At 36.7% G+C, this 24,046-nt stretch overlaps 1 protein-coding gene across 10 annotated transcripts in view; it reads right to left on the bottom strand.

Annotated features, from left to right (window-relative positions):
* The window catches only part of diaph2 (diaphanous-related formin 2), a 551,295-nt gene that overhangs the window by 79,459 nt on the left and 447,790 nt on the right, over nucleotides 1-24,046 (bottom strand). For all 10 annotated transcript variants that reach the window (XR_013818231.1, XR_013818232.1, XM_079839686.1 and 7 more), the window contains one exon: nucleotides 8,515-8,679. Coding sequence is in view for 8 of the 10 variants with exons in the window: in XM_079839686.1 (XP_079695812.1) it covers nucleotides 8,515-8,679 (165 nt within the window). In the remaining 2 variants the exon portion in view is untranslated. The remainder of the gene's footprint in view (nucleotides 1-8,514; nucleotides 8,680-24,046) is intronic.

Below are 24,046 nucleotides of genomic sequence, written 5' to 3'. Positions count from 1 at the left end.
ATTCATTTTCTACAAAAAACAAAAATCACTTTCTACAAAACAAAAATCACTTTCTACAAAACAAAACTCGATAAAACAAACTTTGAATAATAACATTAGGCTATAATATTTAAAGGAACTGTATGTAGGAATGTGGCCAAAACTGGTACTGCAATCACTTTCAAATTACTGTAGAGCCGTGTATCCCCTCTCCCCCTCCTTAGACATTTTTTATCCAAAAAGTTTGTAGCTGCAACTGTGGTAACTAGAGCAGAGCTGGCAACCCGGATGCCGAAACACTACTGACTTTGTGATTGGTAGATAGGTGGAAGGTGGCGCTTCAGGCCAAAACACAACATGTCAACATCAACATCAGTTGAGGGCTGCAACTTCACTTTTTAAATGACAATATCCTGGATGGACAACTGTTGTCAGTGATATAAGTATTTGAAATTAACATGATTTCTTAATGTCTAGTGACATATCAGGGCCATTTTATGATTAATTAAAATACATTTCTTACATACAGTTCCTTTAAACATCAATATGAAGAAAAATACGTTTGACTGGTACTATATTTATAGCATCTGAGCAGACATTTGTGAATAAAAGCTTTATTGATTTGACACTACGTTCTTTTACAATAAACACGTTATAATCTGTCCAAAACAGGCCAAATAAATCTTGTCTAAACAGTCTTGCGGGTACGACATTTTATATTGCAGCAGGATTCATATTTAAAAGGTCTTTTTGCGATTAATATTTACAGATGCTAACAGAATAAACTTAACTGAATAAAGCCTACCTTACAATCAGCCCTGAGCTTTTTATGAGGTTTATTATTCCAGGATTATTGCTCAATGCGTCTCAAAACAATGTAGCTGAAGTAACGTTACAGCTTCACTAGATGTTTGTATGAGATGATGTGTGGGCGTTGACACGTGGATTGTCAGTATTTGAATCGCATTGGTCGCATTAGAGGATTATGAAGTGGCTGATATCACTCTCTTTTCAAACAGATTATATAAACACAGCATATTTCTTTTCGATTTGGTTTACATTGTTTAAAACCTGGCATTTCATCGTTTCTTTAGACATATGTCTCATGTTTGTGAGACAAGTATTCACTGAGCCAGAGGGTCCTTTTCTGAAGACTATCTGAATGAACGTCTTTGACAGAGAGGCTGCAGATCGCGCATCATGTTTGTTTTCTTTATTTTGCAAAAAGCAAAACATTTTGTTTTTATTGTGACTGTACACAAAAAAATTGAAATTTAACAGATTATAATGATGTATAACGCTTGCCTGAATGATAAAAAACGACGAGTTATCCGAGTCTCTTTGGCACTGATAAGAAAAAAAGTGAGTTGATCACGCCGGCGCGACGGCCGACTCAAGGGGGATATATATGAAATGTTGTGGAATTTGATCACAATTTTTATGCAAAACATTAAGAATCTTTAGAGAAGCTGTAAAATTTGTTTATTTACATTTATTTTGCAAGAAAAGTAAACACAAATTAAATAAACTAATATATTAAAAAATTTATATTTAAAAGATACAAATAATAAAAACATAAAAATTAATTAATTTAAATCATTATTAAAATTTGAATAGCTATAATTGTAATTATTATAAAAGGTGAATATTACATTAGTATAAATATATATATTAAAATTGAAGTCCCACTGTAGTCAATCCTTTTATCCCTTAAAACGATGGGATATTAAAAATGTGACATTAAAAATTATATATTTAAATGTTTTTTTTTCCTGCAAAAAAATCTTTATGCCTTAAAATAGTTTGCATGTAACTCTACACCCTTGCTTCATTTAGAATATGCGGACTCATGCATATGCAAATTTGCTTCGCCTCCACTCACACATCAGCTCATAAACCCACTTGGCCAACTTTTACTCAAGTTACTGTAGTAAAGGCCTGGACTACGTTACCAACGCCCCAAAAGTGCATTTTCGGTTTTCGGCCGAAAGACTTTTATCACCGAAACAACATGGCCGAAATGTTGTGATGACGCAAACAGAAACCGCGACCTGCACGTGCTTGTCTGAAGCAACATGTCTGCGGTGTGGACGTGTTTCAGTATATCTGAGAAACACCCACGTCTGCTCCACGCACAGGCACTGACAGCGAGAGCTCATGATGAGAAGAGGACCAGACTTCACTGTGAAACCGAACGCAATCTTTAACAGTGGGCATGTTTTAAGCGCGGAACACACAATCTGGCGGCAGCGCGCGCGTGAACGCGATCATCTGTGAGCGCGACCGATCGTCTCTTCCTTAAGAATAAACATGAATGAACATCTAAGGTGTGTTGAGGATACATTACAACTTACTGTCACGTATCATATGTGGTGTATTCGCTCAATCAGTGTTTCAACGGCAGAAAGACCTCAATATAACTGCTGTAAACTAAACAGTCATGTAGCATCATTTACCTCAGGCACCTCAGTGTCCACAGCTGTTAGTTCACTTGAAAAATCAACTCTTTCACTAAATATATGACCTATATTAGCCGTTATATTCATTATATTCTACTTAACCTGTTAATGATGTCTTGATTATTTCATGTAGCCTATGTTTAAATAAAATGACAGACACTGTGTATAAATGATTATATTTCAACAACGAATTGGATAAAAAACTATTTTATAATTAGATTTAGAAGTAATTGCAAAAACTGCCTTATGTGAAGTGTACATGTTTGTGTACTGTGTGTTATTTGAGTGTTGATTATTAGACCTAAAAATACATAGCAACTGAATTTAGGCAAATAGTTTGGGCTCTGTTTTTAACCTTTAATATTAATGTGCAAGTAAGGGATCCCTATATAGTTTAGAGCAATATATTCAATAAACTTTTAGTTATAATTTAATTCATTTAAGGACAGACTTTTTTTTCAGTAAACCAATAAAAATAAATAAAAAGCCATTTTGTAAAACTGCTGTACCGAAACGTCAGTTTTGTGTACCGCTACACCCCTATTCTACATTTAACATATGGGCTATGGCAGTCTTTGTTTTGATACACTATTATGTTAAAGGCCTACAGAGAAAATAAATGTATCTTTAAGCAGTTGCACTTGTTCTGAATGCACTTTCTTGTAGTAGTCCTACAGAGAAAATTTTTAAATGCACTAGACCTAAATGCACTTTGTTTTTATGAGAGAACATTTAATTTAAAAACCTTTCTGTAGGCCTGTACATTATTATTTAATGTACAAATGAGTGGGGTCAAGTTAAACATTTTAGTTTGAATTTTATTTTATACTGTGCATTGTTGCAATGTGCTAAATAAATATTGGCATAACTTGTAATTGATTTATTCTTTGAAACGTTAATATTAATGTATGCAATTGCAATGCCTTGATTTTAGTAAAGTTAGTACACAGTCATACCCATAAATGCTATGGTACTAATATTTGGCATAATTTATTTCGGTGTTTCGGTTTTCGGCTTTCGGCCTTGGTTTCCTCTTTTTCGGTTTTCGGTTTCGGCCAAGAATTTTAATTTCGGTGCATCCCTAATAATCACCATTTCACCACAGGGGGTGTTTCATATTGTACATACAAGTTTTCAAAAAGTATTTCATAAAAGTTCAATACACTTTAAAAATGCATGATTTTTTATGCAAAATATGCATAAATAATTTTATATCCACAATTCAAGACTTTTTGGTAATGTTTCTTGATATCCTGTATAAAAAGTTTTCATAAAGTTTCATTTATATAATTACTAAGCCCCGTTTAGGTTATAAGAAGCAAATACAAGTCAGACTTTAAGAACCTAAAAAAAAGTATCAATTAGCTGGAAATCTCATATCTTCTTTGTACAGTGAGATGTACTTTAAACGCCTCCCCTGGTTTCACACTCAGTCTGGATAAATCCCATCCTATCAGCAATAACCTAGTCCTACCTGCCTTTTTTTTTGGACAGGGAGAAGGCGTCGCCTTGATATCCACCAAATACAGAAGCTAACGAAACTCTGAAAGGATAAGAAGCTTCTGAGACTCTTTTATCTGCATGGGAGCCACACGTTTGGTAATACATTATACATTCCATTCTCAGCACAGTTTATGTATGCTTTAATCTGCCCAATAAGCCCGTCTTTCCATCTCTTCAACCCTGTGAGGAAAATGTCTTTATCAAATATGATAAAATAAGTTAAATCACCACATGCACTTCAGACAAGGCCAGCAGCTTTAGTTTTGAGTGGCGTGCTATTACATTTAACTATGTACTGATACACACACACACACATATAAAACGGTTAGTTCCAGTCCTTGATTCTGATTTGTCAATAGCTGTGTTTTATTCATGATAAGGTTCTTCACCCAAGGTTATGTGTATCACTACACAACACCCTTAGCAACCACTCTTAGCAACGTAAACATATGTTTGTTCTCATTGATATTGCATATTGAAGCTTACTATATTATGTAGAGTATTGTATGAGAGAATGATTAAGTGAGCGAGCATTTAGATACAACATTTTCTTTCAGGTCAGTCTTATGTTCATAATAAAAAAATCAGTTTGAATGTCTTTTAACAGTTAAGGGGTCAGTTGTCGTGTTCACAAGTTCACAATATTGCTTACCAATATATACAGTATATATATATATACATATACATATATATATATATATATATTAGGGCTGTGTATTGACACAAATTTCACAATTCGATGCGATTTCGATTCACAAGCTTTCGATTCAATTCAATATCGATTATTTTGGATATGTATCAGGTATAATACATGGAACATTTTCTCAAGGAAAACTAATTTCTGAACTAATGTTGTAAAGTATGGGAGTCAGTTATACTACAATAGCCTACTAATAAGGTAAAAATTAACTGATTTATACAAACACTTAAATTACACTAAATTATGTGTTTTTTTATAATAATAAAGTTATAATATTAACTCCTAAGAGTCTGAGCTGTTTTGGGGCTCTTTAGAAGTTTTGAAATGCTCTGACATGTGTGTTTTTTTCAGTTGCTTATAAACATTTTAATGGCCAAAGTGTAATTACACTGTATTCAGCACACACTCGGCTACCATAATATCTAAGCAACATGTATGTACATGCTTGTATTTGTGAGAGAAAAATGTTTATGCATGATTTTTAAAAAAAAAAAAAAAAAAAAATTAAATTAAGGCCTCAAAACACACAATAGATATGTGTTCACAAGACTTTTGACTCCAGGGTGTATTTGCATTGAGTATTTGCTTCAAACTGATGTGAGAATCATTGAGCCTACTCATTCACATAAAACAATACACTGATTTAAAATGTGTAAGACAGTTTTTCTTGACAAAGCCCGTATGCGAGGAGGCGTGATATCTAATGAATAATGATGAGATAACACCTGAGATAACAAAAGAACATAATAACCCACATAATGAGCTGCATAATGAATGAGCTTCAGGTACTTATGTGACTGAGAGCAGCAGGACAAAGGACATTATATTGTACTTATCTAGTAAATGCATCTTGATTTAAGAATGTTTAAATATTTACACTAGAAAAAAGACAAAACATTTTTTTTTACATTTTTTGTACCATTTTTTTTGTTTGTTTTTGAAAGTAGTCTCATGCTTAAAAAATTTAATAATAAATAATTAAAATTAAGATACAATTTATACAAACGAAACACTGTAAAGAGAGCAATTCACTTTCTACAAAACAAAACTCCAGAATCATTTATTTAAAATGTAGTCAACAAAGGCCTATTATATTTGAAAGGATCAAAAGATTTGACTACACTTAAAAAAAAAAATCTTATTTAGTTGAAAATTGTACTTATCTAGTAAATGCATCTTGATATAAGAATGTTTAAATATTTAGACTAGAAACAAGACAAAAATTACTAAGAGCATTTTTCTACAAAATTAAGATACAATTTATACAAAACAAAAATCACTTTAAAGGGGTGGTAAAACACATTCTTTTGAAGGCTTGATTGTGTTTGTGGGGTGCACTGTAACATGTGTTCATGCTTCGTTTTTAAAAAATTGCATTATTTTTCATATATTTGACCTTTATTCTACACTGCTCTGTCCCTCCTTGTAAAACGGTCTGATGGTTTCCGGGTTGAATGAAGCCAGTCCCTCAAAAATACGCAATGGGCTCAGATTGGTTAGCTGGCCCAGTGTGTTGTGATTCGCTAACCGCCTAGTGCACTTTTGTCGGAAACATCACGCCCCTTCCCTTTACCGGTAGACTGTGCTTTGGTCAGTATTAGAAACAATGGCGTCAATAAAACCATACCAATCTGAGCCCGAATCGGACCCAGAGCATTTTAGTGAAGATGATCGAGCAGAACCTGTTCAACCTGTTCAGTCCTCAAGAGTAAAGACTGCGGATCTATAGTGATCGCTACTGAATGCAATGGCACTGTTACTTTTGTATTTTTAGAACGATTATAGCCAAATATCTGTCGCAAGAACTATAAACCCAAAACGAACACTAAACATTGGCTTTACTAGTAGCCAAATCACACACATAACCATGTTTAGCATGCCTGTAGATAAACAATACATAAAAGCTCTAATCAAAGAATAATTTACACTAATGCCAAGTTCGCTGAGTAGGCTGCAGATCACGCATCATGTTTGTTTTCTTTATTGTGCAAAAAGCACAACAATCTGTTTTTATCGTGACTGTACACTAAAAAAAAATTAAATTAAAGGCACACCTTATGAAAAAAATAGCTTTTCATTACTCCCATGAAATACAGAAAAATATGTTTGTATTGAACATTTATGGAGCAACAGATTTTGTATGAAAATAAATCATGAAAGTTGTTTATTGTGTTTAAAAATATTATAAATGTATGTAAATGTATAAATGTAGGTGGCGAGGGGGGCCAATTACCCCACACACGGGCAAAAGGCACATAGTATTCACAATCACTTTAGCAAAGTTTGGACAATTTTCAGTTTATTTTTAAAAATAAAATAATTCATTTTTGTTCAATAAATATGCTGTAATTAAAATGTGTTAATATAGAAATATATATTTAAAATATAGAACCAAAATAATTTAAAAAAGTAAAGATTCTGAAAGCATTGAAGGAGATCCCATAATAATTGAATATAGATCTACAGTAGTAACAATAAATTATTTTATTATATGATATGATTAATATCATATGACTAGGTGACTATTTTTAAGGTGGACACCCAACTTAATATATGATATTTACAATCTGAATCTATGTCATGTCAACAAATGGAAAAGTCAGCCAGCTGTTTATCATCATGTTAAATATGGTGCCTTTTGCCCCAATAACAGGGGTGCCTTTTACCCAAAATACCATACTTTTACATATTCTTCCGCAACTGAAAAACTGTTGCTTTTATTACTTTGAACAAAACCGACAAACATTAACAAGACCTTTGTCTCAAAATATATTCAACAATTTTAGTGATTCTTATTTGCTACTTAAATCTACAACATTTTTAAAAACATCAAATATTAGATCAAATTTGCACAGAATCAACTTTGTGCTGCTGCCCGTGATCACATCAAAGATCAGCCAAATTTCGGTTAAAAAGTTAGATAACGATACTGAGTGAATGCTCTCCACATATAGTATACGTTCATAAAATACTTTCACTTCACTTCAAACCCACTAAATCCCAGCTTCAGCCCATTTAGAAGTACCAGTACTTAGGTAGAAACCTATACATAGAAGCCTGACAAAAATGCTTATTTTAAAGAAAAACGTCAGACGGACTTAGAGGCTTAAGATGAAAGAGAAAGGGAGCAGATGGCTGGATGACAGGATTCTGTTTGAATAAGAAATTAATGTATGAAATCCAATTTTTATTTTATATATAAGCTGTGACATAGTTAATCTGGTTTATTTCATTTATTTGGTAACACTTTACAATACGTTTTCATTTGTAATGTGTTTGAATTTGTAACGTAATGTTAATGACCGTTAAGTAAAATGAACACCTGTATTTTTTTTTATTAACTAACATTAACAAAGAAAATAAAAATCATGTTACTTTACAGGTGCATTAACTAATGTTAACAAATACAACTTGATTCAAATAATGTATTAAATGTTTAAATTAACATTACTGTACTAACAAAACCTTACTGTAAAGTTTAACTTTTTGTCCTTCTTTTTGGCTAGTAGAAGTTCTGAATGGCCAGAAACTTAAAAATGTAGTAGCCAGTGAGTGAAAAAGTTAATGTAATAACCCTGTGTGTATATATATATATATATATATATATATATATATATATATATATATATATATATATATATATATATATATATATATATATATATATATATATATATATATATATATATATATATATATATATATAGTATTAATTAGAACAATATCTGCACCTGTTCTTCTAAGACTCTTCCGGAAAGCCAGATTTAAACACATTAGAGAAAAAAAAAATCTCTTCAACCTTGAGGGGTGCAAAGAGCAGAAGATAGAAGCACTCTGCTGAGGCGGAACATGTAACAGTGCTACTGTACTCACCATGAAGAGGTTGCGGAAGTTAGCCAGGTCTCCGAAGAAGTCCTCGATGCTGAAGGTGTGGGGGTCGAAGGCGAAGTAGCTCCCCAGGCTCTCGTAGAGCTTCTGCATATTCTTGTGCATGGTGGAGAGCTTCTCGTATTGCTCTCGCGAATGCTTGGAGAAGCCGTGAGAAAGATACGGTTAAGGAAGGACAAACAGGGTATTGTACAGTGATGGATAAACATCGACAAACAAAGCAACTTGCTGCCCTCCAAATCCTTTCCACAATCCTTCAACAAAAGAGGTCACCTGCGAAAAATTGAGCAAAGCCACCGTTTCTCTGCAGAGGTCAAGCGAGACAAACAGAGGCATTCAATAACCTCTCCATCTAAGTTTGGAGTCATTGGCGCAGTGAGCTATTAAGCCAGGGCAGGAGTGATAGAGGAGAGTTACATAGTCTGGGGGTCTAACACAGATGCTGGAGGGAATAGCTGATTGCAATCATTGCTTCTCCCAACAAGAGCGGGGTCAGTGTATGCCGAACCCCCATGAGATATGCTCTGTAATTTAAAGAGCAGATAAAGGCAGGTTCTCTCACTGAATGACTATTGACAGCTCCTGTCAGGGATGGGCAGTCTCACAGCTCACGAGGCGCACGTGGACTGTCCCTGGCCTCGGAAACCGCACACACATACGTAAACAAACAGGTAGCGCGTGTCAATAGAGCCTTGCTTTCTTTATGCCGCATGCTAATAAAGCCGTACATATAGACTGTGATTTAGCTGCACGTATTCAGCCTTCACTTCCAGGTGATTGTGTTTCCTGTATACAAAGCGGCACGGATGGGCCGAGTTTGCCCTTTTGAAGGAACAGAGAGGATATATCAAACCCACGTCTGGCATTTTATTCAAGCTATTCATATCAACTTCTCAGATGTGAGTCAGATTGTTTAACAGCCATTATAGGACGCGGGCGCTGTCCTGAAAACATCTCTTTGCAACAAGTTGAATGGAACCATCAAACTGATGAGAAATGGAATTGAGAGCAATTTTGCTAAAGTTTCCCCATGATCTTTAAAGTTGAATTGTCCTTTTTTTCAGCGTTACAATACTTACTCTTATCCCATTTTAATACTTAGTCAACTATACAAATTTTCCACACAAAGCGTAAACACTGTGGCTCTTGGAAGCTGTCAAAATGTTGTTCTGTTTGTTTTGAGTATGACGACCATGCCGAAACAGAAACACTGGCTTTGGGGATGGATTATCCATTTATCCAACAAACAGCAGATGGGCAGTGTTCAGGAAACCTGCTTGAAAATGATCATTATTCTATTTGATAACACTAGATGCACAAAAATGACACTTAAGCTTGAAGATAACTAAATTAGGGAGCTTTCGTCATGGGCAGGTTTATTTCTTGTTCAAAATGCATATAAAATGGTACGAAAACCTTCATGCAATATATGAAGGGGTTTTTACAGAAAATTTAAAATGTAAATATAAATTTAAATATAGATGAGAAAAAAAAGTTCATTGAATACAGATTTCAAAATATATTAAATGTTTTATGCAAAATATTGAAGATCTTCATAGAAAAATACAGACAAAAACACAAAAAGTAGATTATGTTGATTGCTGGGATAATTATTATTCAGTCACCTTATTAACCCATTTTATCATTCCATTCCATCCATTTATCCAACAGTGAAAACAAGTCTTAATTAGTCTATATGTATGTACAGTATGTGTCTGGAGTGGTGTAGAAATGTCTTGTAAAGTAAGTAAATAGTACAATAATATATAATTTTAAGATATAAAATATATAAAATATAAGGTCGCATAAAATTGTTCACACAAACACTGTACTCTCACAGTCTCAGTCATCCACCGCAGGAGTACCAAAAGCCTCCATGGAAACTGTGTTTGAGTCTGAATACCTGTAATAGTGTCTGAATGTGTGTACGTCTTTGTGCTTGGGGCTGAATTTTATTAGCTCTTTTGACAAGTGCAAAATTACTTCCCGTTTCTTTTAAGCTGAAAAATGAAGCAAAAATCCGCAACAGGTTGTGCAACGTTTTCAACCCCACATACTATAATGTACTGTATTTGAACAAGATCTGTTTAAGACAAGGAATGCAGATATAGCAAAATCAAAGCAACAAAACTTTGAGGTTTGGTCTCAATTGAATACACTGCATGTGCCTGAGAGAAAGTGGTTGAGAATATGTGGGTGTGTTTGACAACAGCTCATCACAGTCATACGTAGTTCCACTAGACTCGGCCGAGCCCTCACTGGCTATTATTTCCACATCAAAGATGTGTCACATTGACAACAGCTGACATGCAAGGTCCAATATCAGTCCCGGCTTCTCCTCCAAAAGCAATTCCGTCAACTCTTTCTCTTGCTTTTTCTTTGCCTCAATCTCACTCTCTTTTCTGTTACCTCTGTAAGAACCTTCAAAGTACACTCTTCACGCTTCTTTGTCACCCGTGTCACCTCTGCTTCACATGCTGGGGTGGAGAGAAGTTCCTGGATAAAACATTATGCACTACCTTCTCCAAAGCAACCGCCGTCTGTTGGTTCTCTCTCTGCCTCTCTCTCCAGCTGTCTTCAAAGGAGAGTATGAACACAAGTTTCCCAAGCAACATAGCATATTTCAGTGTTCGAAAAATAGCATAAAAACTCACTTTAACCTCATTACTTTACAAAACTACTTTAATGAAATTCCAACAAAGAAGCCCAGAGAAGAGAATTCTGCACATCCTCCATTCAGCACATGATAAATGATTAAAAGTCCTTGAGACGGTGAGAAAAAAATTGTCTTACCCCTAAAAAATGTCCAGAAAGTGAAATCCAAACACTGCCACCTGTGAAACCTGTCATAAATTACCTTGTTTGTTTACATGTGTGCTTGTATGAGTGAATAAAATGGTGCATGGCTCCCTTAGGCAAGGCCAAAAAGCCTCCTTAATAAATCTCCACTAACCCACTTCCATTAATGTTTATTTAATGCTTTACTATGTGCCTCCTGGCTCTATGCTTGGAGGCAGATAGCAACTGAGCTTTTAGTGTGGATTGACTTCCCCCCTCAAGCCCCACAGCCGAACTACATACATCCCACCTAAGTTTTGAGCGGTAGATGGCCGCACTCTCGCTAGGCCACCAACAGGGACCGTATTCATGGCTTTAGAGCACTCGCCCAGGCAGAATGTGGTTGAAAACAATTGGGGAGTTGGAGGGATGGAAATATATTTCCAAGGGTGATGTGTCAGTTGTTGGTGTTGTGAAATAGCACAGACAGAGAGTGAGCTTGCAGTGTATGAGAGGGACTCTGTTTGCCAGATGTATTGATCCATTGAAAGTGGAAGGTGCTGTTCTCTATATCCTAAAGGGATAGTTCACCCAAAATGAAAATTCTTTATTCTTTGGGAGACAGAGGAAGATATTTTGAAGGATGTAGGGTTCAAAACCACATTGGGCTACTTTGGTTTTCTACGTACAGTATGGACAAAAAAGGTAAACAATATTTCCTTCTGTGTTTAGACGAAGGAAAGTTAACATATGATAGCTTTATGTGCGGAAGAGACCCACATTTGGAACAATATGACAGTGAATATATTTTCATTTTTGGGTGAGCTATCCCTTTAAATCATCAACCGGCACTTACTGTGTACTTGCATCATTTGTGACAATGACAATGAACTGCCTCCCTGACTGAAAGACAAGGTGTTCAGTTGCAGTAAAAAAAAAAAAAAAGAAAAAAAAAAAAAAAGGGACTCCTCATTAGCATTCATCTCCACGAAACAATCCGAGTGCCAAATAATGACACTTCCCTTCAGGCAAACATGAATAAAAATAATAGAAGCCCATACCTCATGAACCCAAAGAAGAGTTTTATCTGTAGCATGAAAATATTGGGGAAGAAGAAGAAGAAGAAGAAAAAAAGTTAGGTTCACTGTAAACCATGAAAATAATTTTAATTGTACCAAATTGAACGTCACAGTTCTTTAAATTCTTTGAGGGTTTCTGGACGGCATCCAAAGTAATTAACACAACACCTTGGATGAGGATCAACAGAGAGCCACAGACAGGATTTCCGCCACACGCCTTTCCAGCACGCTACCATCACAGTCCTGTGCTCTTAAAAGCTGCCAACACAGCCACGACTGTTAGATAGTATCTATGCATCCTTTCCATGTATAATTATGCTGTATTGTGCAGCTGTACAAGCAATCAAGCGTCTGAACTCAATCAAAAACTTTGCTCAGACCCTATTAGGTACCTCTGGAAAATTTGGAGTGCATGCTACTGATTAATGGTCTATTATTGACAAAACTTCGAGCCTAGCAAGCTGTGATTTGAACCGTAATGAGAACATCCCTGGCTGAAACAAATTTTTAAAAGGGGAAAAGTAGGTAATTGCAATTTTGATGATTGTGTGGCTGTGAAATATTTGAGTGGGACGTAATAGAATGGGGCAAATTTCTGCTGATTCACCCATTCTGAATTGTACACAAGATAGGGAGACACATTGATTATTCTCTCTGAAACTGAAATGAAAAAGGAAGGAGGTCTTTGCGCTTCAGTGCAGAAAGACGACTGCTTGTCTAAGCTAAGGTCGCATTCCTTTCATGGTCCTGTTAAGAAGCATTATGAGTTGTGCTGGACATGCTTTTAGATTTATCTGAAAAAAACGATATAATATAGGAAATGGTAATCTACTATTAAAGTGTCCCATTATGCTTTTTGGAACATCTGTCATGCAGTGTGTTATATAGCTGTTTGTGAATGTAAAAGGTCTGCAAAGTTTTAAAGATCAAAGTGCACATCATATAAAGTTTTTGTCTCCTAAAAGAAAGAATGGATTCTGAACTGCTGAAACGAGTCGTCAGTAGTTCCAGTCTCACTGTCTGTTACATACCTACGCAACAATTGAACAGATTTGCATAATGCCAGCCTATGGTTCTTAATTGGCTGCCCGCGGACAACGTCTACTTTGGCCTGCCTCTTCGGTCTTGCTATCGTTCCCTTCAAGAACAAGCCACAGAACTGAACTTGAAAACATCTTAAGTTAGGGCTAACATTCTCCTACAACACAAGCTCAGACTCTTACAGACCCTACCCCCATCCGTCTGCCTCTCCCTTTCCTCCTTTCCTATCTCCCTTACTCAGTCCAAACAAAAAAATCCATCACGTGACCACGTGTACTGTGTTATGTTATGCTGTGTTTTTGCTATGTTGTGTTTTTACATGTATGTATGCTTTGCAAAACTGCATTTTCTGGAGAGCTGCAAACACATTTCGTTGCATTGTACTTGTACACGTGTAATGACAATAACGAATCTATCTATCTATCTGCCCTCAAACACTGTAGTTGTTGCTGAGGCCTGGAAGAGTTTGGTTTCTTGTTGTCGACATGTCAAGAAGATGCTGTTTTCAGCTCTGCAAATCCACTTTGCATGCACTTCATAAAGGACTCTGGAATTGACACGGAAAAACCAACATGGCTGACATGCGCTGTAACCGGTAGACCAATCACAACAGACTGGGCCATCCGACCAATCAGAACAGAGTGGGCTCTCAGAAAGGAGGCCTAAAAATACATTCTGTAAAATCTTTCTTGTCTATCAATTTTCTGCAGACCCCACAGCAGCCACCTCAGTCTGAAAACCCCAGACACAGCTAGTTCTAGAACACAATTGTCACCCTTCTTTTAAAACCAAAACGTAAATGTATTCTGCACGGTAGTACACACCTACACACAGGCCCACAGACATGCATCAACAGGCACACACACACTAACACGAAACAAATGGAAATGAGGTATTTTAACATCCACACCTTCATTGGCACTCAGACTCTCTCAATTCTCTTATCAGTGAGTGGAGCTGACAGCTGAGAGTGAATACTGCATGCAGATCAGATGTGTTGCATCAGCGCATGTCTCCTCCTGAAGGCTGTGCTCTACAATCCCACATTAACCTGTAGTGCTGGGGGTCTAATTTCACCTCCACACACAGGCTAGTAATTAAAGCCTCAGCCCCTGGCAATAATCGGGATGTGATGTGTCGATGGTAACGGTGAGGCGGCGGATAAGTGAATTCCTTCCTCCCATTTCCTCGCCAGTGAGGTCGAGACCTCTTGTCACATCACGCTCCCTGTCACATCAGCACAGAGGCCCTCTCTTCCTCTTCATTTGAAAAATTAAAAGCGGGATTCAGAGTCAATTTCACTGTCAATTTATTCTGCATCTCTGCAAATGAAATATTTATGGATCTGTGAGATGGGTATCTGATGCCTCTTGCGCCAGTATCCAGCAGAATGTGAAGTGGTGCTTGTGGAGAGCTGTCCAAAGAATCATCCAAACTACAGGACGGAGCAAACATGCATGAGTATGAGGTGCAAGCCACAGTGAAAAACTGAAGGAACGAGTAGAACAAAGGAATGGATTTCTGCATCCTGTGTCTGCAGGTAAACTAATAGCATGCCTGTGGTTTGGCACATATAGAAAGCTTAAGGCTATGTGTTGATTAGCTACAGTGCACTAACACAGAAAAGCCATCAGAGGAAGTGTGAAGTTTTTAGGAGCTGGGGTATTTTACTCTGGAGGGGATCCTGACTAAAGCAGTATGCTCCAGAACATTATACATGTAACGTGCCTCAGCGAAGGTCAACTTTCATATCAATGCTGTTGGCTCTGCCGACCTGATCTTGACACCAACAGATGTGCTGCGTCTAACACGTTCTCCAAAGGGTTCACATGTTCTGTTTTTTACATCAGCGCCCTGTCACATTATTATACATCTTCTGCCAAAGCTTTTGAAGGATGAGCAAATAAAAACAGTTATTTTAGCAATAGGATGAACACCATTCAATATTGAACATTGCTCCGAAAAGCAGCACTTAAACAGAGGGTATCGTACGGTGACAGTGAGCTCAACACACTGCCACTGAAGAAAACATATGCAAATTAAGAAAACATCTTTATTAGTTTGACAACACATGCTGCAAATACTCACAACGCAACCAAATACAGAAACACTAAATGCACACCTTCAGATAGGCCTTGGGTGTTGACCTTGGTAGACCTTTTTTTTTGTTTTTCTGTCGTACAGCCGATTATTTTTATTTATTTTGTTATTACTCTAATTTATATAATACCTCAAAACAAGTTACAAGGACATAACACTTAGGATCACATGACCATTTACGCTACCCAACAAAAGTCTGAGCTTGGTGAGATTTAAAAAAAAATTTTTTTGTAAGACTCTTATGCTCACCAAAGCTGCATTTATAATAAATAAATAATATTACTAATATAAATGTACTACTAAAAATCAAAAAAATATACGTTACCTTCTCCCGCTCCCGCATGCAACATTCATGTTTTGTCCTGTGTCCGCCACAAAAGCCCGCTTATAGGTATAATTTTTTCTGTACGTCCATTGAATAGTTTCAAGTAATTTAACATAAAAGCAAGTGCGTGCACGGTTTGGAATGGCAGAATGCGAGCAAAGTGCGCTCCCTTAATAAATCCTAAAAAGCTGACATCTCAGTTCAGTGCGACCTCACAAAGCTCTGACTGCACAATCAATCTTTCATAATTTGTATAATTCAGGATTTGCATGCAGAATTAAGCAATGAACAAAAACTCACTTTGAGCGGTGAGTGAATTCTATCTTAAATGCATCTGATTGGCCATTGCGTTAAAGAAATCAAAACATATGTCTGTAATTGGCTACATTGCACAAAAAAAAACATGTAATAAATAGAAACTCTTCCTATGTCTGTGCCTACAAATCGGTTTTATTTTGATTTAGTTGTTTTTGTTGCTTTTGTGCAATAGATGAATAACAATTGATTTAATTTTAGATGTTTTATTTTTAGATATTTCTATTTTGCGGGGGTCCCACGAATCATTTTATTCTCCTGCTACCCGCACACACACACACACACACACACACACACACACACACACACACACACACACACACACACACACACACACACACACACACACGAGTACCTTACCGCCCGCGCCCGCACTGCAGTCTATTGCGTTGGGTCCCGTGGGACTGCAGGTCTCTAGAATAAACTCTATTGTGCAATATTATTAAAGTTTAAAATAACTGTTTTCTATATTAATATATTTCTAAACATTTAATTTATTCCTGTGATGGCAAAGCTGAATTTTCAGCATCACTACTCCAATCTGCAGCGTCACGTGATCCTTCAGAAATCATTGTAATATGCTATTTGGTGCTCAGGAAATATTGCTTATTATTAGAAACTGAAAACAGTTGTGCTGCTTAATGTTTTGCTGAAAACCATTATACAGAAAACAAAGAACGGCATTTTGAATAGAAATCTTTAGTAGCATTATAAATGTCTTATCTTTTGATCATTTTTATGCACCTATTTAAATGATGACTTGGTGAAAAAATCCATATCTTTAATAGGAGCTATTGTGCAGATTGTGAGACAGACAAGATGTTGGTTATGCTATAGGTGCTGCCTCTAAGTGCATCTCTAAGCGTACCTTCACCTACTAGTAATTAAGTTTATCACTCCTTACAAACTGCTCAGTGATTACACGAATTACACAATTGGTTTCAGCGATTGCTATCATTCAGCAGCTGAAATGAGAACAATTGCAGGCTTCTTCATTTTAATTGAAAACCACATCAGCATACAGCAGGTTGTCTCAGAGACTGAGTGAGAGCGAGAGAGAAAGAGACTTTAAAACCCTTTAATTAAACATAAGATACAATATACTCTACACATGCAATACTAAAAAAACCTCATATAAGTATTACAATCGACAACCAGACATCACCACACCAATATATATATAACAGTCCTATCTTCACAAGCTGACAATAAAGCACCATTCACACACCATTTGAACTTAAATTCAAGTATACTCCTTGTGATTTGACATAATTTGTTCCACTCTGATTCTAGATGGAACCAAAGCGGTAAAAATTTGCAGGACATTTGTTTTGCCCCTCAGCAGCACTTCTACAGGTCTTCCAAATGGCTAATTTAGCTTGTCCAAATATAAAATTTGCAAAAGTACACTGTTCTTTATGGATTTGAATACGTGCAACCATAAATAAAACATTTCTAGTTAAAACTAAAACCCAGTTTTCCAAATATTCATTCCAATAAAGTAAACAATGGTACTAACCTGCGCATTTAGCAAAAACATGAAAAACAGTCTTTGGGATGGTACAAAACTTACAAGATGATAAAATTAATATTGACGTTAGAAACAAGCCTATTTGTAGGTAATACACAATGTAATATTCTCAACTGCAAGTCTCCAGGACATTTTGGAAGGGGATCCTACAAGACAAGAAAGATCAAGATCATCAGGAAGCATGAGATATTCCTCCCATTTTTCTACTTCCGACTGCCTGAAAATCAAGCTCTTGCATCCCCACAAGGTGTGCTCTGTGTCTGTTTGTAGCTAGTATACCATGTACAACCTGCCACTGTAGATGACCAGTTCTTTTTTCAATGGGGGGCTTGTACAAGATCCTCCAACTGCCTTTCGGAGAAGCATCTGACCCAAGCACTTCATGCAACTTTGAATCTTTAAGATTTTCAAGAGATTTGAGATGTATCACTTTACCACACGTTGTATATTGAGTTTTCTTGCTGGGATTGCGGAACAAATCCAGCTTAAAGGTAAAAAGACTTCCTTCTACTTCCTGCCATATCCCAACTGCAGCTGAAATATTAAACTCTGGAAAAACAGAGGCATGATCTTCCTCAAAAATACTTGGAGAAAAAATACAGTTCTCTGGAAAAAAAAGTAAAAAAAAGTATAAAAAAGTAAGATAACTCTGTTCAACAGCTTTTGCACCAATCGGACTGACTTTATGTTGATCTTTGAAGTTTTCGTTTAATAAATGTCCAACTTTGGTTGCCTGCATTCCACATAGCTTCCTTCAGGGACCATGATTGCAAAAGATCCACATCTATTGCAAGATTGCACAAAATAGGCTCCTCTCTCAGTCACAAGTCTTCAACACCACTTAGTTCTCTTGAAATCTTTAACACTTTCCATGCATTCATCATTGATCTGTAGAAAGTCGTCAATCCTGTTAGATGAAAATTCTCAATTTCCATGAGAAATAGGTGACAATCTAGTGCCATACTGCCTGCATTCCTCAGAAGGGCATTGGCGACTTCGAACTAGCACATATTGTCACCGTACATTAGTCGTTGGGCTGTCTGAAGTCTGAAGGCTTCTATCCTTGACTTTATGTCGACCAAACCTTGACCTCCCTCTTGTCTGGGCAAAAACAACACCGGAGCTCACAACCAATGCTGTCCAGACCAAAAGAAGTCCACTAGATGTTTTTGGGATTTTTTGCACAAGATCTTCAGGAGGTTCAAGTACGGTCATCTTATGCTACAAGGACGAGGCTACCAGATTATTACAAATGAATACCCTTCCCCTATACGACAGCTGGGGTAGCAGCCAATGCCAGCGAGACAACCGAGCACACACTTATTCCACTAAACCCAACCAGTTTTGTTTTCTGTACTCTTCTGTACCCAAGAATACTCCAAGATATTTTAAACCATTTTTCCCCACTGCAGTCTAGCTGCAAGCAGTGGTCCCACATCATTGGAACTACACCACAAAGTATTACTCTTTTGCCAATTTATTTTAGCTGATGCAGCCTTTTCAAAACTCTCTAAACTCTCCTTAAAACACAATCAACATCTTTACTGTTCCTTATTATGACTGTTACGCCATCCGCATATGCAGTTATTTTAATAGAATGTATTAAAGCAGCAGTATTAATCTGTAAGCCTGTAAGACCACTCCTTAGCTTACATAGAAAGGGTTCGATCGCTATGCTGTAAAGTTTGCCTGAAAGTGGGCAACCTTGTCTAATACCTCTCTTTACTTTTATAGGAGTACTCAAACCACCAGCCATTCCTATCATGGATGTATCATCAGTATAAAGTAGCTGAATCATTGAAAGAATATTTTGACCAAACCCAAAAGATAGTAGAGTTTTAAAAAGAAAATAGTGATCTACCCGATCAAATGCTTTTTCTTGATCAAGTGACAAATACCAACATTACTATTTGTACAATGAGCATAATCCATAAGATATCTCATCAAGTGTAAATTATCTGTGATAGATCTATCTTTAACACAGTATGACTGGTCTTTATGTATTATTCCACAGAGTACATTATTTAACCGATTAGCTATACACTTGGACAAAATCTTATAATCCAAACACAATAAAGCCACAGGCTTCCAATTTTTTAACACTGTTAAATCACCCTTTTTGGGTAGTAATGCAAGTACTGCCCTTTGACAGCTCTCAGGAAGAACTTCTTTATAAATACAGTCTTTTACTACTTCAAAATAATCAGAGCCAAAGATTTTCAAGAAAGTCCTGTACAATTCTGTGGGGGAAGTCCATCGATACCAGGTGAACGACCCAGGGAAAGACTCATAACTGCAGCAGTTACTTCTGCAAAAGAGAGTTCTCTAGAACATCTTTATGCTCTGAAGAAATGCAAGGAAGATCCTTCAACAATTAATCTATAATCTGTTCATCTGTATTGTCCATGGCATAGAGATTGGAATAAAAATCCACAGTGATTTGACGCATTTTGATTGGATCCTCTGTATAGTGTCCATCATTGTCGATACATTATCTTTTCTTGTACAAATTTACGCTCTAAATTAAAAAAACAGAAAAAAAGAAAAAAAGAGGTTGGACCATCCATGTCCCTTGTAGACAAAAAATCTGTTTCTCACAAGAGCTGTTTTAACTTTTACATTTAAACCTGAATACAATTCTCATTTCAAATCAGTCCACTTTTCTTGTTAATTAATAGAATTGGCAGCAAACATCTTTTCCTCAATAGCATTAATTTATTTTTCAATCCACTCTATAGCCATTTGCATACACATTGTGGAATGAGAAACATATTCTTGACAAAACCCTTTAATATGTATCGTCCCACCACTGGATGATGTTCTCAAATCTTTCTTTTTCTTTTTTCCATGTTTCCCAAAAGTTTAGAAAAATTCAACAAAAACTTTTATCATTCAAGAGTTTCACATTAAAATGCCAAAATAGCAGCTCTTATAAGCTCTCTTTTCCACAGTGCAGTCAACTGTAATTAACATGTGATCAAAGAAAGCTGTAGGAATGGTACTAAACAAAATTAGATTTTTCATATTGTCTGATACATAAAGATGCATTTCACCCAAGTATATTGTTGTGTACCTGGATTTTCACTCTACACACATCAGAAAAATTATACGATTCAATAATGTTTGCTAAAACAGAAGCAGATTTTGGATGAGATTCTTCCCCATTTCTATCCATTGTAAAATTGTGTACAATTCCAATCTCCTCCTAAGACAATGTAATCACTATCTTTTTGTTGAGTTAGAAACTGAAAGCTGTCATTCCCTGAATTAGGAGCATAGATGTTCAAAAAAAAAAAAAACAAGGTTACTAATTTCTACTCTCACTACAAGTAATCTTGGTTCTACTTCAATTTTTGCCTTTATAGCGGTAAAAAAAAGAATTGCAACTCCTGCACTAGTATTAGTATTAAGGTGCTTTCACAATTGGTTTGATTGCCTGGACTGAACCAGAGTTCATTTGCCTCCCCCTTCCCCCTGCCTCCGCTGGACTGTGTTCATATTATATTATTTGGGTTCGAACCCGGGTGCGTTTGTGTCATCAAAGCAGCAGCTGTTTACCTGGTTGCTTGGTAACGACGACGGGCGAGAAGGTGGCAAAATGAATAGCGTTGCTCACCTCACTTTTATATTTTTGTTTTTGAACCGTTGGTTTTGTTACCAAAGCTTTAGTACGTAATGGCACTTGTGTCTATCTGCCGCGAATGTACTGCAAATGCTCTAAAGAACGCTAAAGATGATCAGAAATGAGATCTACAGCTCTCTGCTTGCAGTATGTCAGTCACTCTCGTCAGGAAAATGAGTGAAACACACACAAAACACACATTTTTATCAAATCATATGTCATTAATAGCGGTTCACTTCTGCGATTTAGTACAATTGCGTTCACATCAGCAGCGAACCATACCGGAGTTCACAAGAACCAAACCCCAGACCACCTTTTCAAGCGGACTCGGGCATGGTTCACGGGTGCACACCAGAGTTTGGGAGACAGCGTTCACATCATCCAAACGAACTAAAAGTGCTAGTGTGACAGCATCCTTAGACCTATGGCTTAAGCAGCTTTCCCCCCTCCCACCATAAACCCCAGTCTACCTCATTCCTATAATCACTATGAGTCTCTTGCAACATGATTACATTAATATTTTTTTAACTTAAGTTCTAACAACACATCATTGTTTGCCTTATCTCTCAAACCATTAACATTAAGAGATCCTATCCTTGAGACCCCCATGAGAAGAGATAAGAAAGAAAAACAATAAAGAACAAAAATAGAAAAATAAGAAAAGGTACAAGCCATAGTGTTTTATTTCTTTTCCCCTTGTTAGCCTTGCTTTGCTGGACTTTGTCTTATTGCAGTTATGTGCTTTTTGAGACGGAAACGTTTCTGCTGTGATATTTCTAAGAGCTTTTTTTCCTTAGCCATGTCGGAAGCTACAAACTTCTCCAAGTCTGGAAAAAAGTCCCCACTTCAACTCCCACTTTTCCTTTTGTGTCATCCAGAAATCTATTAATTTCATCAACAGTATACAAGTCCTTTGCCACATCCAAAACATCTAACCATTGCTCATCATCTCTTGAGCCCTCATCCATGCATTGAGAAAGTACTTCAAAATCATCACCTTTATCTTCTCCAAAACTCCTCCTCTGCCTGATCCACATACTTTGCCTCCTGTCCAACAATCTCAGCAACGTTTACAGCCTTATCCAATTCATCACTCCGGCCTACATCAGCATTTCCAACATAACTACAACTCGGCTTTTCACTTCTGATATTATCAAAGTTTTCACTCACCTCATCTGTAGTCTTCACACTCTTTACTTCAGGTTGTTTCGAGCTTCCATTACTCTCCGTAACTCCACTTTCATTTGTTTGTTCTGATAACGGCAGCAGTTGATCGTTAATTTGTTTATGCGGACAAGAAAGACATTTATGACACAAATCTCCGCAATCAAAGCACCTTAGATTATCAGTGCTTGCATAGACCATATATGAACTCTCACCATGATTAACATGGAAAGAGATTTCCAATGATATATCTGGTGTGCTCAAAAACATATAGATCTGTCTTCTAAAGGACAAAACATGCTTCAGCATACTGTTCTTTCATCCCAGAGGAATTGATCTCATCAGGCTCGCGATCTTTCCAAATCTTACGAGTTTTCTTTCGTGATTAATTAATTAGGCACGAAAGGCGGTACAGTAGAGACAGTGATTTTTGTTGCAGGAGCTGCTAACGGAGTCACAGAAACTGTTTCCTTCACCCAAATGCCATTCACGGTTAACTCATTTACCAGCGCTTCACTTTTCAAAAACACCACTACTGCTTTATTCATGCGTGACGCAGAGACAATATTATCAAACCCCACCTGTTCTCCCACTACTACAAGCACATCCTCAACAGTTCCACCGGGTTCAGGTACACACCTGCACCCATTCCGCAGCGATATTGGTGGCGTTCCCTGAATTGGAGGAGACGCCATACCAACAAACCACGCCAAACGGCTTCTTTCCTTACTTTAAAAAAGCTAACAGCTAACAAAAGGGAACAAGAAAAAGTAAACTACAAACAGGAAAAAATAAAACAAAAAAATCCGAAAAAGAGGGACAGTCGCTCTCACACGTGCAATCTCACACAATAACCCACTCCCGTGCGAGAGAGATGATAATAATAATAATAATAATAATAATAATGTGAGAAATTACTCAAACAGAAGTGAAAAAAATACAGAAGAGGGGATGTGTGGGTTTAAGCGTTTTAATGGTGACACAAGCTTGCCTATCTGGTTAAAAGCAATAGTCTAATAAGGTATAACCTTATTTATACATTTGAATTTGTATATCCCCCTTTTACCTTTCCATCAGTGATGGTGGCTCAAATGAGTGTGAGAGTGGTTCTCAGGAGGGTGGTTAATATATTTCCTGAGCATGCCTGTAATCAAGACTAGTAGGATTGTTCTGATGGAGTCCCTGCTGAGCTGACTTTGAAGTACGCCCCCAGACGACTAAGTGTTTTAAATGTCAATAGAATTGGAGGTTCTCTTTTTTTGGAATAAATAAAACTTCTGTACAAATAGCTGGTCTAAGCACTTAAATGCTTTTAGCTCTGTACAAATTGGATCGATGGCGAGCACTTTTGCTGCAAAGCGAACCTTTCTCCTTTTTGTTTTCTATTTTATTTCATTTCATTCCTTATCTTGTGGTTGTTATTACTCTAATGAGAGTCTATTTATTTATACCAAAGAAATCAATTCCAACACTTTCAAATGAACAACTATAGACTGAGCAACTCATCCTGAGGATGTTTGCCAGCTTCTGTGAGATTGTTACATGTGCACACACCCAGAGAG

The sequence above is a fragment of the Gobio gobio genome (assembly GCF_949357685.1).
Source record: "Gobio gobio genome assembly, chromosome: 16".
Taxonomy (NCBI): domain Eukaryota; kingdom Metazoa; phylum Chordata; class Actinopteri; order Cypriniformes; family Gobionidae; genus Gobio; species Gobio gobio.
The sequence above is the reverse complement of the archived record's forward strand: the minus strand, read 5'-3'. Positions and strand labels throughout refer to the sequence as shown.